We start from the raw sequence: 16,786 nt of genomic DNA on the forward strand, positions 1-16,786 counted from the left end.
TCTGTAACTTGATCACCATGGATGCTTCTGATCCAACTTCAACCACTTACTTTTTTTAGCAGAAGTTACTGAGTTATTACTGTGTGCCAAGGAGTGGGGGGTGAAGTAAGACAGTGCCAGCGGCCTGAGAGCTCCCACCCCGCAAAGGAGGCAGACAGTCAGGAGGGCAGCGAAGTGAGCGGGCGGCGGACCCGGGAAGGATGCAGGGGAACAACGTCGCTGCTTTCACGGCTCAGGGGTGGAGAGGGACCTGCCTTCTCAGAGGGAGGCGAGCGCGCTTGCTTGTTCCCCTGTGACGGGGCTCGGCATCTGGATGGTGGGCGGTCACGGAGCTCAGAGCCTTCCCAGGGTGTCGGACACACAGATGCTGCTTTGGTCCTGCTCCTTCCCGGGGGCTCCCTTCCCGCCTTCAGGCTTCCGAGAGCTCCGAGGGACAAGAGCAGCTGTTAACCCGACCGTGATCGCGTCCTTCGGCTATATCTGGAGGTCGGAGAAAATACGAAATATGTGAAGCCTTCCCTGAGAGTTATGGGACATTAGAATTCATACAGTGGAAAACCTTAAAATCTTAGAACCCAGTGTTCTCCCAGAATTTGGACTGATGATGTAGGAGACGCTGGCTCATTTCAGGGGTTCCGTAGAGTTGGGGCTGAAGGAACAAGGGAAGCAGAAGGGGCTCATCCAAGGTCGCCAGTCAGGCCATTGTGATGGTTGCTTCATCGTGACCGAAGGAAACGTCTGTTGACGGAGTGCAAGCGCTCTGTGTGGTGCCTCCGAGAGCCCAGTTTCCTGGTGCCCTCCCGGCTGGTGTGCTTGCACTGTGCGCCCTGACATCCAGAGTTAGTCTTAGGTTCTTATTTTACTCTCCTGTGGACCCGATAGGTTTGATCAATAACCGTGTGGTTTTCCTTCAGTGAGACCCAGATAAGATCAGAGTGTTGCACAAACTCCCCACCTAAAGCGTCACTTTAGAAATAACACTTGATGGGACTTCCCTGGCGGTCCAGTGGTTAAGACTTTGAGCTTCCACTGCAGGGGGCGTGGGTTCAGTCCCTGGTCAGGGAACTAAGTTCCCAAATGCCACGTGGTGTGGCCAAAAAAAAAAAAAAAAAAAAAGAAATAGCACTTGACATTTACTATAAATTGCAAATTGCTATTGTACAAAAGGTTAACTCTTCACTTGTCAAAATAAAAGAACAAAGTCTTATCTTTCGACGGCCCTGGTTTATATTTTGTATTCCCACGCTTACGAGTTTGAAAACTTTATCATCTACCATGATTGTGTATATTTAAGGTGGATATGCTTCAGTTGCAGATGAGCAGCCCTTTGAGGGCGGGTTGGTTTCTCGTTCTCCGGTTAGCCTCTCTAGCTGGAGAGGGGTGTCAGGAAAGCTTTGCGAAGTGATATTCAGCAATGTGACCCTCAAGTTCACGTTCCGTGCTGCTTTGTGTTCTGCAGGAGGGGCTTCGGACCTTGTGCGTCGCCTACAAAAGGCTCATCCAGGAAGAATATGAAGGCATCTATAAGCTGCTGCAGGCTGCCAAAGTGGCGCTTCAAGATCGGGAAAGGAAATTAGCAGAAGCCTATGAGCAAATAGAGAAAGACCTTATCCTGCTCGGTGCTACGGCCGTGGAGGATCGGTAAAGGCTCACTGTGCTTGTCTTCAGAAATAATAATGTTGCAGTGGGATAGCAGGGGCTACGGGGGCGCTTCGGGAGGAGCCGCACAGCCGGTGTCAGCCGCACCCGGTGACCGCGTTCACGCGTCAGGACGGGGCAGGCCGCTTGGTTGCCTGGGGTAATAGCACAGGGGGTCAGGCTGTGCTGTTGTGCTGTTTGACTTTCCACGAATAAAAGGCCCGAAAGTCACACTTCCCCAGAAGAAACCAGAAATGGTCAGCATTTTCACACCGTATTATGAATAGTCAAGCTACAAGGCTGTGTTGTTCAATTATTCTTTAGAATGAAATCAATAACTAATCTGTGCCTAAATTTGTCACTAGTTCTTTCCAGATACAAGTGTAAACATTTTAGATCTTAACATTCTCAGTGTTTTTATCGTCACTCATTGAAGGAATTTAAAATAATGAAGTAGAATATTGCAAAAACTGACAATAATCGCTGGTAAAATTCCTGGGTCCTTGGAGGAATCCGGGAGAAGGGAAGGCTCTTAAGGGCGGAGTGATCCTCGCCTGCAGAGCCGAGGACCCTCACGGGGGTCCTGGGAGTTAATGCACCCGGCGGGGAGCTGGCACACCTCAGGACATTGAGAGTACATCCCCGGCGATGGGGGCGCGGGGAGGGGTGGAAGTGATGATATTTGATTACAAATTCTTTCTTTAAAATCTCTAGCCAACATCTTTACAGACCACTCTGGGCCTCGGTTTGCTTTTTGCAAAAAAGAATGAAATGGGAGATGGTTTTTTCTGTCTCTAGAATAGTAGGATTATATCCTCTCCAGACTTCACCTAGGAAGTTTATCCCAGAATCTAACCAGATGGTTCCAGTCAGAATCCAGATCCTTTCCTTTCCTTTCACTCAGCACTGGACAGAAATACAGTACATCAGGGACACACATCTATCAAAAACTAAGGCTCTAAAATCTAGAAAGCACGGCAGGCCCCCAAACGAGGCAGACATGGTTTTGATGCCAGACTTCCACAGATGGCAAGACAGCCTGACCAAGATCAAGAGCACCGTTTATCCTCAGACATGTTCTGTGACCTCTGCAAGCTTTGGGTTTGCGACACGTAGACCAGGATCCTAACACAGTCCTCACCCTGTAAGGTTTTGGCAAAGACAAAACGTCGCAGGCAGTGCTTCCCGCGGCACGTGACGCGGGCCGAGCCCGTGATGACCAGCAGCCAGTCCCAGGGCCACGACTGGCGTTGCACGTTCTTTATGGGGACCTGGGCTCCAGTTTGATTCGTGGCAAAATTAGAACAGTTTATGCACAAAGAAAAGGTGGTGAGTGTCACCTGTTCTGCAGATCCCGTTTCTCCCTGGTTAAGACTTTTTTGGTTGGTGGTTATGATGGGCCTTCTTATAATAGCGTAAAATCCTCTCTAGGGAGCAAGTCCCACCGGGCAGAAAACTGTGTGCTCGGCAGCTGTTACTTGTACAAGATGCCATTTTGTTCCTTAATATTTTATCCCTGTGGATTTTCTGGTATTAGGAAGTGTTCTGCTGTAAAAGGTTAATACACAGCTGTAACCAGCTTCAGGTCCTTCACAGTAAATCACGAGCCAGCCCCGCGGTGCTTTTTAATTTGGGGTCAAAAAAGGGAAACAGTGTAGCAGATCACAAGCTCTTGGAATGCTACACTTTGGCTTGCTGCGTCCACGCTGACGCGTGTGTGTCTTGCTTTTTAATTTGGGGGCAAAAAAGGGAAACAGTGTAGCAGATCACAAGCTCTTGGAATGCTACACTTTGGCTTGCTGCGTCCACGCTGACGCGTGCGTGCCGTGCTTTTTAATTTGGGGGCAGAGAAGGGAAACAGTGTAGCAGATCACAAGCTCTTGGAATGCTACACTTTGGCTTGCTGCGTCCACGCTGACGCGTGCCGCGCCCCGCCCCGCCCCCAGGCTGCAGGAGAAGGCGGCCGACACCATCGAGGCCCTGCAAAAGGCAGGCGTCAAGGTGTGGGTGCTCACGGGCGACAAGATGGAGACAGCGGCCGCTGCCTGCTACGCCTGCAAGCTCTTCCGCAGGAACACGCAGCTGCTCGAGGTCACCACCAAGAGGCTGGAGGAACAGAGTCTGCACGACGTGCTCTTCGAGCTGAGCAAGACCGTCCTGCACTGCGGCGCCAGCCTGACCCGCGACAACTTCTCAGGGTAGGCGGGACGTTTGCGGAGGGACTGGGCGAGCTCCGTGGGCAGGGCCGTGGCCTCAGCTCCCTTGTGCGGACGCGGTCCTGTCCTCTGGCCTCTAACAGCATGCCGTGGTCGGGACCATGACCAGAGCTATTTCTCTTTAGCAACTGTGACACGCCTTTTTGCATCAGAGCTGTGTGTGTGTGTGTGTGTGTGTGTGTGTGTGTGTGTGCGCGCGTGCTCACTTGCAGACTGCTGGCTGAGGATGCAAAGAGACTTGATTCATGGATTTACAAAATATCGTGCATGGGGTGATTCCTATCTACTTCTATGACACTTGGGGGCTGCATCGTGGATTCCTCAGGGCATCTGCCAGAGCAGGAGGGAGACATGAATAATGCATGGTCGTTTGTCGATTAAGACAAAACAGTGTATGCCCAACAGTTGTTTTTTCCAAGAATATTCACCAGTTTATTCACATTTTATCAATGCTGTCCTTGCTGGTATTAGATGCATGATCTAAGATTAGATTTCATTTGAATCATTTCAAATTTTCATTAACTTAGGTAAAGCAAAGGCAGGTCTCTAATCATATGTGAATTTAAAATTATTCACTTATAAATAGTACAACGATATTTCCCTTTGCCTTATCTGCAGAACTCCTTTTGGGGATTAGAGATATTCCTTGTAATTTTGAAACCCAGCAAAGAGAAATATTACGACCATGTTCTTTCCAAGTCAGGTCACCCGGGCAGAGTAGCACAGAGGTATTAGTTGTAACAATAAAGACTGTGGTTGGCTGAGGTAGCCAAGCAGTTCGGGAATGAAGGCCGATCTCTTCGATAGGGGGATAAATGCTCTCCTTCTGTTGTCAAGAAGTACCAGAACACGCCCAGGAATCCACAGTTGCAACCGTTGTTTGCTTTGCCTCAGTGAAATGAGAAAGTTTAATTCACACACAATTTTAAACAAAGGCCTCACAGCCACTAATCTAGAGACTATTATTATTGACAAAACAAGAAAAACCAGTTTCTTAATCCTTGATCCTGAATGTGTAGCATCTATAGATATCCCCCAAAAGTATACAGTCTTCTCAAATCTGTGGATTTAGTTATTGAGTAATTTCTCTGGTTTGTATGATCTGACAGACTCTCAGCCGATATGCAGGACTACGGTTTAATTATTGATGGCGCCGCGCTGTCCTTGATAATGAAGCCACGTGAGGACGGGAGCTCCAGCAACTACCGGCAGCTCTTCCTGGACATCTGCCGGAACTGCAGCGCGGTGCTCTGCTGCCGGATGGCGCCCCTGCAGAAGGCCCAGGTCCGCCGCCCGCCAGGAACCAGCTAGGGATCCCGGGGGGAAGGGGATTACGGAGTGAGAGCCATTCATGAGCCCGTACAGCCTCTGGGGTTTTTCTTTAAATCTAGCAAAGCACCTCCTTTTAAAAATGGAAGCAAAATGATAGGACTTGAAATGTGAGACTGACTTTGCCCGCTGCGATTAGTAGGCGTTGACGGAATCAGATGGACGGCCCTTCCGGGTTCAGGGGCCACGGGACACGCTCGTCCCGCCTCTCGCGTAAACAGAAGCGTACCCGGAGGCGGAGCCGTGTGTGAGAGTCTGTACGGAAGCCGGGAGGGAGGCAGCCGCAGTCGAGCACCTACTGTGTGCCGATTGCTGAGGCAGGTGCGAGCCCACCGACCCTCACGGTAACCCTGGAGGCGAGGGAGGCTGTGCTCATTTTAGGAATGAGGGAGAACCTGCCTGGCGGGATGATTTAGAAAGTGGCGGTCCGAATCGGCTTCCACTCTGTCGGACTCCGAACTCACGTTCTGCCCGCTGCGCCACACTCTTGTGGAAACACCACCTGACGTGTGTTTTTTTCTTAATGTGGTTTTTTTTTTTTTTTTTTTTGGCTGCGTCATGTCTTCGTTGCTGCGCGCGGGCTTTCTCTAGTTGCGACGAGCGGGGGCTACTCTTCGTTGCGGTGCGCGGGCTCTAGGCGCGCAGGCCCAGTAGTTGTGGCTCGAGGGCTCTAGGTCGCAGGCTCAGTCGTTGTGGCGCACGGGCTTAGTTGCTCCGCGGCGCGTGGGATCTTCCCGGACCAGGGCTCGAACCCGTGTGCCCTGCGTTGGCAGGCGGATTCTTAACCACTGCGCCACCAGGGAAGGGAAGCCCCCAGTTGTGTGTTTTTAAATATTTTTTTTAAGCATATGGGATACGAACGTGAGCATGTGTGCCTTTCTGGTGTTGGTAAACCTAAAACGGTCCCAATTCTGTAAACCACATTTTAGATAAGGGAGATCAGTTTCTCTTGCGTTGCTCATGAAGGAAACTGTCAGCTTCTCAGACTGACCTAGTGCATAAGGTAAAATACTGAACACCACGTGCAAAGGGGTCGTTTTTAGCGTCCTTGCATGTGTGCCACGCTGGTCTGCCACGTGACAGTGTGTCACCAAACACAAAAGGCCAGCATCGCCCTGGGGTGATTCTCGGTGAAGAGAAGCAGACTCAAGAATTCATGTACATTCTATTTGGGATAAAAATGGTTTTATTCCCGACTCTCCCTCTTAAGTGTGTGACCCTGCGTAAACCTTGTATAGTGACGTCCAGGACAGAACTAAGGATGTCGTTTGGTCTTCACATGTTACTTGGTATTTCTTTTAGGTTCTTAACTGACTTTTGCAAACTTTTATACCAATTAGTGTCTCAGTCTTGAAACAAGAAGACAATCCACACATTTTTTCCTCATCTTTTCAGTCTTACATCATGGAACCTTATACTTGGGCACATAAATAGGAAAAAAAAGACTGTAAAGAAACAGACTAAAAATTTGGAAAGTATTCATTGCATTGAGTTGTCAGATTTGGTTTTGCACACACGACAAATTTGAAAAGTAAATGAACAGCTTATTTTAAAAAATAGATGCTTAGGGCTTCCCTGGTGGTGCAGTGGTTGAGAGTCCGCCCGCCGATGCAGGGGACGCGGGTTCGTGCCCCGGTCCGGGAAGATCCCACATGCCGCGGAGCGGCTGGGCCCGTGAGCCGTGGCCGCCGAGCCTGCGCGTCCAGAGCCTGTGCTCCTCAACGGGAGAGGCCACAGCGGTGAGAGGCCCGCGTACCGTGAAAAAAAAAAGAAAAAAATAGATGCTTGAAACCAGATAGCTTGGAATAGCAGTATCTTCTAACGGAATGCAGCATTCACATCCCCCCCCCCATATATTTAAATCTGTTTCCCCCCACGTTTGCATAAGGAGTGGAGCGGATCGGCCCCTGCAAACGACTTCCTGGGTTTCACTCTCCGTCCTGTTGGCCCACCAGCCTGCTCAGCTCATCTTACTAGAGTCATTTCTTAGCTGCTTTTGCTTAAGTGTGTTTCGCTTTCAACGTGAAAAAGATTTTATCCTAAGTGGATAAAATAAACTGCATATAATAAATAATTGACTTTAAGAACATAGTTGTTTCATTTTTCCTTGACTAACTTTACGTCTTTGTCGTTTCTGCCTAGTTAGTGAACGACCTTTGCAAAAATAAAACAGAGACGATAAAATCTGCACTTACTTCTTTTCCAGATTGTTAAATTAATCAAATTTTCAAAAGAGCACCCTATCACTTTAGCGATTGGTGACGGCGCAAATGATGTCAGCATGATCCTAGAGGCCCACGTGGGCATAGGTAAGCCCCTCGGTTCTGCTTCCCCACGCCTCTTGGTAACCCGGGTTGATGACACAGCTGGGAGAGAAAGGACACAGCCAAGGCAGGGCCATAGAACTTAGACGCACGTTCAGGACACTGTCTGTGACCCAGAGTGTCCGTGACTGGAACTCCGACCCTCACGGTTCAGCCTCACCCCTGTTTGCCCGCGTCCGCGTCCACCTGCGTGGTGTTGAGAAAGGCTCTGCTCAGCGCGTTTGCTCCCTTCTCGTAGGCATCATCGGGAAAGAAGGTCGCCAGGCCGCGAGGAACAGTGACTACGCGATACCGAAATTTAAGCACTTAAAGAAGATGCTACTTGTTCATGGGCACTTTTACTATATTCGAATATCCGAGCTTGTGCAGTACTTCTTTTATAAGGTAGGAAGGCTTTCCTTTCCCCTCCCACCGTCTCAGAGTGTGTGATCAATGGCTCATCTGTCACGATGCCCCGAGGCTCCAGGGGTGATTTGTCCATGGATAGAAGTGACTGTCAGAAAGAAGTGGGTCATCGTAGGACCACGGGAGCAAGCGCCCAGCTCTCTTCGCACAGTCTCAAAACTGAATGTGGAGCCAGTGAGATACGGGCTGTAAAATGCTTGAGGAAGGGGCATTCTTTTCTAGTTCCTTGAAGTAGTTTCTTCTTTAATGCGGTTGCATTCTTTCCTGTCTGTACTGACACCGACGTTGCCGTCTCATTTCTCTGCCACAAGTTTCCCTTGAGTCTCTCTGATCTCAGGGTGACCGGAATGGTCCCGTGTGCGCTGTGGGAGCCCCTGAGATGAGGCAAAGAGTTTTAGAGCCATTGCCCGTCTTGCTGGAGAATGGGGGGCACTTTGCCCAGATAGCGTGTGTCACGTGGCCAGGCTCTGTGATGGGATAGAAAAGTGACGCCTCTTACAATATGCCCTTGATTAACAGGCGTGTGACTTGTCTTTCAGAATGTCTGCTTCATTTTCCCTCAGTTTTTATACCAGTTCTTCTGTGGGTTTTCACAACAGGTGAGTCCTGATGCCTGAGGTCGAGCTTGCCTAAGCCTTATCCTGCTTCCCTGCATGTGTCTGTGGCGGGTGGAGGGTGGACGGCAGGGCATGCAGGCCAGATGACCCCCGTTCGTCGCTGATCTGCTTTCATCTAAAGCAAGCAGGACCGGGGAGAATCGCAGCTTGGAGGTGGCGATCAGAATTGCAAACTTTTATGCAACTTTCTGTTGTTGCAGGTTTGGAATGGCAGGACCGGGTGGGTCCGCTGTGATTTTAATCCAGACTAGTCGACATCACGACACTTTGAAAAATGTCCTTGTCCTTCTGTATCTGTAGAAAAATGGCTCTGTGTGCGTTTTGGAATGCTCATGCTTGTGGGCCTTTGTAAAGGAAAACTACATACGCGTATTGAAACAAATTATCTAAAAACCTTGCCAAGATGCCCGGGTGCTGTTTTCACATGGCTTTTCGGTCCCGCAGACCCTGTACGACACGGCCTACCTGACGCTGTACAACATCAGCTTCACCTCCCTCCCCATCCTGCTGTACAGCCTGATGGAGCAGCACGTCGCCATGGACGCGCTCAAGAGAGACCCTGCCCTCTACAGGTACCTCAGGCAGACAGCCGCTGTAGACACGGAGCAGGACTGGGCAGCCCTACTGCGAATCCAGATAATACTCGCTTGAAGTACTTAAAAACCAGACGGTTCAGAGTCAGGTGACACACTTGCTTCCACAGGAGCTACTTCAAGCAGGAAGCAATGTCATTGAAGTGAATATGCTCCAAATTCAGACAGAGGAGTTATGTGCATTTGAATGTACATGTGAAGCCAGTTTGTACTTTACCGTGTTTTTCAATGGTTATGAAAGAACTTGGGGTGAGAGTTTCTATCCCCTTGTGACCCCAGTGGGTTTATGGCCTAAATGATCCTCGCAGGTCCGAATAGGTTCCATTCGGCGAGAAAAGAGAAAAGTTAACATATCTGATCTCAGGGCGCTCTTTTCTGCTAAAAGGTATTTTTAACAACAAGGAAAAGATTTTTCTGCTATTTTAGAACTGCACCCCAGGATCTTTGGCCGATTCATTGTGTCACCGTTTATTGTGGCTTTGTAAGTTAAACGTGTTATTTTCAGACCATTTTAGATGCACATGTGGTTGTAAGAAATAGTAGAGAGATTCTGTGAGGTTTTATCCAATTTCCCCAGTGGTAACATCTGAGACCATACTGCAGAACCACAGGACAAGGTCACAAGCAGGGCAACAACGCGACACGCCCAGCCGTCTTACTGGTCCTTGTTCGTGTGCACACGTGTACTCACATGTGTGTGCACTTAATTCTGTGCCGGCTTTTCATGTGTGTGAGCCCTGTGCCCACACAGTCAAGACACCTCACCAGCCCCACGGTCTACATCAGAATCATTAGCCATTAAATGGGGTCTTGAAGTGTTGGGGTCCAAAATAATCCCTGTAGGTGATTTAAAAAAAAAAAAAAAGCAAGCTCTGAGTTTGTCACGTGCATTGAATGATCCAGGAATAAGTCTAAGAAAATAGGAGAACACATACCATTTTAGACACACACCCGGAGGGAATCCTGCAGCTTCTCTGTCTTATTGAACTAAACTAACAGGCGTAGGAAGTCCTGTCGTGAAATGTACAGCCTGGTCCAGGAAGCCCGCGGTCTTGTCATTAGTGGATGCCAGCGTGTCCCTGTGTCCTGTGTCCTTACTTTCAGAAGCAGAAGTGTGAGTGCTGGCATCTTTCTTCTTGTAGTGATATCACAGTCCACTTTGAGAAATAAAATATTCAGGCAGAAATTGTTCAGGAATATCGTATGTAGTAAAATGCAAGGTCTGGAGAGCATTTTGCTTTTGCTCCCAGGAAGCTCAAACTTAATGTCTGTTGGCCCTTCCCACTGTGTTGGCTGGGGACATCACCCCTCGTACCTCAGCGTGTTTGCTCCCTTCTTGCCGTGCTTTGACCGTGATGGTTTCGGTTACAACAGCTTGGTGCTACACGCTGTCCCAGGGCCTTTTGGACCAGGTGTGGTGTTGAGCGAAGTGGCAGGCGGTGTGGCCGGAGGAGCCGCAGAGCTTCACGTGTGGCTCGGGGGCGTGGTCAGTCGTGAGGCCCACCTGGCATCCCCCAGGCTCCGTGCATTCAGAGCGTGTGCCGGCCGGCCGACAGGTGGAGGTGGGGATCTGGTCGCGACGTGAACTGGCTGTGCGGGGTGACCCCAGGCGGGAGACCGGGAACCCCGTGCTTGCGGCCGGGCTTCTCTAGGACCCGCTTTTCGGGGCTTGGCTGAGCGGGTATCGGTAGGGGCCCCGCCCCCTCCGAGGGCCCTCCTCCTCCTGTCCCCGCGGCTCTGCCACCTCGGGGCTCTCCGCGAGTCAGGGGCCCCCGGACGAGGACGGCGACCGCAGGGCCGGTGGACACAGCGGGGGCTGAGTGGGCGCATGTGCGTGGACGCGATCACAGGTTCCCACCCTTTGCCTTCCCCAGAGACATCGCCAAGAATGCTCTCCTCCGCTGGCGGGTGTTCATTTACTGGACGTTCTTAGGCGTGTTCGATGCCCTGGTGTTTTTCTTCGGTGCTTACTTCATGTTTGAAAACACAGCCGTGACCAGCAACGGACAGGTTAGTACGGAACTGGGTCGTGTCAACGTGGCTCTGGGATTCTTTGGGGATAGAGCTTGGATCCAGCACGATCCCGGGTCAGCGCAGTCTCAGCACAGCCCGTGGGGACCATGTCTGGGTGTCTGCCCCCCAGCTGCACGGAAGGGACGTGACGGCAGAGTTCTGCCGCCTGTAAGGACGCCCTTCCTGAGGGCTTCCAGGCTTTAGTTCTGTAGCTCACTCACCATTAGCTATATATCTAGTGGCTCGATTGGATCATTGAGACGTGGCTTATTAAACATGGGAAATAATTTAGTATTTAACCCATTTTAGTGTTTGTTCACGTCCTTTAGTATCTGTTTCCTTTGCAACAAGTAGACTGACAGTTTCCTGGTAGACGTTCAGCGCTCTGGTTTTTTGCATAATCTCTAGGGGTTGTTTTATTTGTATCTTGCTTTTTTCTTTTTGCCATGGCTTCCTTCCCACTCTCAGATAGTGACCACCAACACACACATGGTAAGAAATCTGTGGGTGTGTCCTTTGTGTTTCTGGAGTGCATTATACATAAAATATTTCTCGAAAATATTTTCCAACGTGACTCCCTTTGTGTGCTTTGTCGGTAGAGACGCTGTTAGTCGCTGCCCCACGTCTGTAGGACTGGGGCCGTCCCAGAGGCCTGTGTGTCCACTTGGGTCACTGTTGCTGAGGTTCCTCCCTGGATTTCCATGTTGGGGACCACCAGCGGGGGCAGTGATGTTTCTAAGTGGACTTGATCTGTTTGGACTTCCCTTGAGCTAAGTAAGTAGGAAGACACACAGGCACGCGAGGCCGGCGGGGACGCTGCTTTGGCCGTGGCTGACCTCCGCCCCGCCGCCTGGAGAGTGTCGGGAGGCCCGGGGCCCGGCGTCCTGCTTCTGGCCTGACGGCCCCGGGTCCACGTAAAGAAGGGGGTCTTGTGAACAGAGGTTTACTGCGTGTCCTGTTTGACGGGACACCTCTCCGCCCATTTGTCCCTCTGTGTGCTTGGCCTGAAGTTCAGAGTCTTGCTGTGTGTTTGCCCATCGATTTGTCTGTTTCTTTTTTCTTGTGACTGAAGGGTGCTGTTATCTCTCATTATAACTTAAACCAATCTTTCCTAAATTGATCTTGAGGATTTTTCAAAGTCTTATTGCACTTTTCTAAATTCTTTACGTTTTTCAAGAATTCACTCTTTGTCTTAGTTTTAGTAGAATAGTTCCCGGGTGCCACCAGGCCATAATGGGTCAGTAGTTGAGTCGAGCTGTCTTACCGTTGGCTCTTATGCATCTTTAGTGAGATTTCCTTGCGGGCCCCGTTTTAAGTGAGCACCTCACACGTACCTTAGCACAAGAGCTCAGACTTCGTGTCCCGGGCATCCGTGGTCCCAGGATCCAGGCAGTGAGTTGCTTCTGCGGGCGTCACCCTCGCTTCACCACTGTCGCTCCTTCAGTCGGACAGTTTCATGGTGTTAAAGCCGAGCAAATGGAAGTTCAGACGGATAAATACTGTGCGAGGTCGGGGATTAGAGCTCAAGCCCAGGGTATGTGTTTTAGACCATACGCAGCTGCTGAACTGCTTGGCGCTCACATCACGTGGTGACATGCTTGGCCCTGCCCTGCGAGCCCACGAGAGGGCGGGTGTGAGCAGGGAGGGGACACGTACCCTGGACACAGGTGCCGGTCGCCCAAGTGGCCTCGGATGCAGGCCTGGGGAGCCTTCCCGGCCCGAGGCTGGGCCACATCTCCTCCTGCCGCTGCTGTGGTCGGAGCTGCAGGCCCGGGGGCCTTGAGGCCCTTCCCGTGAGCCAAGGGCTTCTGCCGTTTCCTGCTTCTCTGCTCCTCGCTCCTGAGGGTGCCCTGGGCCACCATGGAACCCGGATCCCAGCGTCTAGAAGGGGCCTTTCCCGTGAGACGGTGACGTGCCATCCCTCCCCCGCCTGCCACCTCTGCGCCTTTGCTCAGCTCTTATGGGACAGAAGGGTTGGTTAGAATCTGAAACGATAACAGGAAGGGAGAGTGAGGTAGAAAAAACGCCAGTTGGCTGGGGCCCTGTGCGCACGGGCCAGGAGCTCTGAGGCCCCCTTGGGAACAGAGTCAGCACAGGCCACGCGCGCTTCCTGTCACGTGGAAATCTCCTGAGATGCACGGTGATGTCAGGAAGCAGCATGCGGGACAGTTGTACCAAGCGAGCTGCCGGACCTGGGCGTTTGTCCACGGCTGTGCCTTGGGTCACTGGCGCTCGGGGGACAATAAACAACCTAAAGACGTAGAGGCGTGAGAGCAGAACCAGCCCCAAAGCAGAGGGACCCCTGCGGGGACCCAGGGTAGACCTTTACCACCAGGAGGACGGGAGCCCCAGGAGGTGGGGAGCCCCAGGACCACACGTGGCGAGCGCACCCCGTCGATGGTCTGACTCTAGACCCCTGCGGTTCTGCGGGGGCTCCGCACAGAGCCTTCTCGCTCTGGATCTCTGGTTCTTAAATTCTTGTTTGTTTGGCAGGTAAGGGGGTTGCATCACTTACAAAACCACAAATGATGTCGTAGGCTGGTTCTGTAGTAATTCAGGTAAAGCTGCCAACAAAGCTGTAAGTCAAGGGCAGCCGCAGGTGGCTGGTGATGTCCTTGGTCTTGGGCAGCAGCTGGTTCGGTGATGATAACAGTAATCGCTGTCCCCCTCCAAGGAGGACGAACGTGTCTTCCTGGTGGGACATTTTAGCTGCCCTGTTCTAGTGAGGGTTGGGAGGTGACCCCCAAAGACCTGAATCATTCTGCAGGCATGTTCGTGGGTCTGTTGAGAACAACTGAATCATTGATAAGTTTTGAAAAAGAGAAATTCTCTTCTGGGGCATTTTCTGCACAGACATCAAGAGCTGTATTATTTCTCAAGTGAGAATATAAGACAATGACAATTTTATTGTTGTTGAACTGCGGGATATTCCTGGGTGGACGCTTGAAAGTTTGGGGCGCGTTGCAATAGAAGCCAGTAAACATCTAGAGAGCTGGAACGTGAGCGGCCCCCAGCGGGCTGAGGACGAGAGCACTAGCCGCTCAGCAGGGGGTCCCCATCAGCACGGGAAGCGAATGTAGTAGATGTTCCTTGTGACTGCGATCTTGAGAAAACACAAGACATGCGTTACTTCAGGAAATCAGCCCTGGGGCTTCCTGGGGGCCGGGGAGCTGATATCCCTCGGGAAAAAGGCTGTCCCTCAGGACACCCCTTTGAGAAAGGGGGTTGAAGCCCCAGTGACTCACCCCCGAAGTCCATAGAAATAATGGCCAACGAATCCAATAACACCTTGACTATCAGCTTGACCTGAGGGCTGCCTTAAATAAGGAACCCCAGAGGAGGTGATGGAGGTGTTACCGTGGTCTCCCCTCCCGGTGAGCTGCGACAGCTGGCGGAAGGCACAGGTGAAGGTGGGCAGGTGTGCAGCCTTGCCCGGGTTCCAACCCAAACGCCCGAACCTGATTCAGGGTACGCGTGCTTTGCTGCTGTGCGCCTGTAAACCTCGCGCCCTGTGTGCTGCTGGGCTGGGAGTGGATCCCAGACCCACCAGCATCTACCGAATCCTAGGAATCTTGGCAGCGCCTTGGGAGGCACCGTCCTACCCGTCTCGGGAAGAGAGGAGAAGCCACTTGAGCGACTGAGACTTTGTCCCCGATTGCGACGCTGCCCGAGGTGCCCTGTCACTCCGCCACTTGCACTGTACGCCCGCCCCTGCTGTCATCTAAGAGTTGTGTAAAAGACCTCTGAGTCCCTGCCAGGCACGGGTGGCGAACACAAGGGCTCTGAGGGCTCCTGCCCGCCCAGCTGAGCTGATGGTGCCCGCGGGCTTCACAGCTGCCCCCTCCCTGCACCTTCACCTTTTGTTTTTGCCTAAAAACGGTAGCTTCCAATGAAAAAGAAGCAGGTGCTGCGTCCTGCTGCGCCTGCTGGCCACCGCCGAGCTGCAACCCACCTCAGAGGTAAAATTTCCTGCCCCCGACATGAAGCGCTGAAGAGAGAAGCCTGTTTTTGAGGGTTTCCCAGCCTGGGCACTGTTGCCGGTGAGGCCAGGAGTTCTTGGTTGTAGGGCTGCCCCGGTGCCGTTCGCAGACCCCTGGCCTCTGCCTGCTGGATGCCAGTAGCCCCCCTGCCCCGAAGTGTCCCCAGACACTGCAGGTGTCCCCCACCTCGGGGACAGAATCACCTCCAGGGAGGGCCACTGTGGCTCTGGGTCCGAGCCCGGTTCTGATCACGTTGATCAAGCGAAGAGTAAAGTGACGAGGGGCCTTAAGTCTGTTTCCTACAAAAGTCCTGACGCTTCGGTGTTTCCCCTAGAATATTCCGCACGTAGGTTCTGGCCTCGGTAAACACCTCCCAAGGCCTGCAGCCCACACACTCGCCTGAAGGGAGTCGCGTGTAGGGACGTTTCTTTGGTTGAAAGCTAACCTACGGCAAGGCAGTTTTTATTCCAGCCTGTAGTGCTTTGTGACATAAAGCCTTGTTTTCGCTTAAGGAAGAACTAGGAACGTTTTCTGAGAGGCCCAGCTCACAGAACCCGAGCAACCAGAAGCGGGTCGGCTCTTAGGCGGTGTACGGATCTCGGGGGAGATAACTCTTGTACAGTAACATGTCCAAGAGGCTGGTTTGTCCCCAGGAGGAAGACTCCTACGTGGCTGCTGTTTCCTTTTGCTTGTGTCTGTGTCTGTGGGTGAGGAACGTGTTGTCTCCCGGTCGGACGTGTGTGCTCCCCGCCGGCCGAGCCCACATCCCGCCGGGGCCTCGTCCGGGGGCCGCCGCGTGTCCGAGGTTCTGGCCGCGGACCCGCCCCGGGCCCTTGTGCAGCCCTGTCGTGTCTCCCGCCCTCCGTTTCCGTGACTCCCACGGGGCCGCACCCCGGTGATGCCGCCCGCAGGGGACAGGCTCTTGCTCTCCCCGCTCCCAGGACGATATGCCGGCAGTGGTTTGCCTTCGGAGCCGACAGGTGTTTGAGCTGAAAAGAGACTAGACACGCGCTCTGCCGAGCGTGGGCCGGGCCACGGGGGAAGGTGTCGTCCGCATGAAACACGAGCGGGGAGAGCGGGGTCGGCCCCCTGCAGACCGTGACTCTAGCTCTCGGGCGTGTCCCGCCCTGGCTTGCGAGCGGGGCCACCGTTTGCGGGAGCAGCGAGGGGGCACCACCGGGGGCGGCTGTGCAGGAAGGACGAGGCGCCCACCGGGAACCACCACCCGCCCCGGCGATGCTGCGGGATCCGGGGCCTAGCGAGCCGGGCTCGGCCGGCCTCCCTCGCACGTTGCGGCCGACGTCGCGGGGTCTCCGCGCCTCTGGGGCCGGAAGTGCCAGGCGGGACAGTGGGAGGTGCTCTCTGCCCCTCGTGCGGGGCGCGAAGGGGGAGGATCCGTATTAGTGGGAGACGACGTGGACTCTTGTCTCCACAGATGTTTGGGAACTGGACCTTCGGGACGCTGGTGTTCACGGTGATGGTGTTTACGGTGACCCTGAAGGTACATCCCCTGACCTGACGTGCTTCCTCCGGGCACAGTCCGCCCTCCTAGCGAGCCGTGACCCTAACCCTAGCCCTGCCGGGGTCCTCTCCCCGCCACCAACTCGGCCCCGGCCCCGAGGGCAAAGGTCAGGATTACACAGAAGGCGAAGGAGGGAAGGAGCCTATTCT

At 52.8% G+C, this 16,786-nt stretch overlaps 1 protein-coding gene and 1 long non-coding RNA gene across 8 annotated transcripts in view; one reads left to right on the forward strand and one right to left on the reverse strand.

The window, feature by feature from the left end:
• The window catches only part of ATP11A (ATPase phospholipid transporting 11A), a 115,049-nt gene that overhangs the window by 90,913 nt on the left and 7,350 nt on the right, over positions 1-16,786 (forward strand). For all 7 annotated transcript variants that reach the window (XM_067016862.1, XM_059041558.2, XM_067016863.1 and 4 more), the window contains exons 18-26: positions 1,460-1,641; positions 3,585-3,836; positions 4,964-5,138; positions 7,390-7,492; positions 7,746-7,891; positions 8,452-8,511; positions 8,974-9,101; positions 10,997-11,132; positions 16,551-16,616. In XM_067016862.1, the coding sequence (XP_066872963.1) occupies positions 1,460-1,641; positions 3,585-3,836; positions 4,964-5,138; positions 7,390-7,492; positions 7,746-7,891; positions 8,452-8,511; positions 8,974-9,101; positions 10,997-11,132; positions 16,551-16,616 (1,248 nt within the window). The remainder of the gene's footprint in view (positions 1-1,459; positions 1,642-3,584; positions 3,837-4,963; positions 5,139-7,389; positions 7,493-7,745; positions 7,892-8,451; positions 8,512-8,973; positions 9,102-10,996; positions 11,133-16,550; positions 16,617-16,786) is intronic.
• Positions 1-16,786, reverse strand: part of LOC136792825 (uncharacterized) — an 84,994-nt gene that overhangs the window by 13,510 nt on the left and 54,698 nt on the right. The window lies entirely within an intron of this gene.

The sequence above is a fragment of the Kogia breviceps genome, chromosome 16 (assembly GCF_026419965.1).
Source record: "Kogia breviceps isolate mKogBre1 chromosome 16, mKogBre1 haplotype 1, whole genome shotgun sequence".
NCBI classification, from domain to species: Eukaryota; Metazoa; Chordata; class Mammalia; order Artiodactyla; family Physeteridae; genus Kogia; species Kogia breviceps.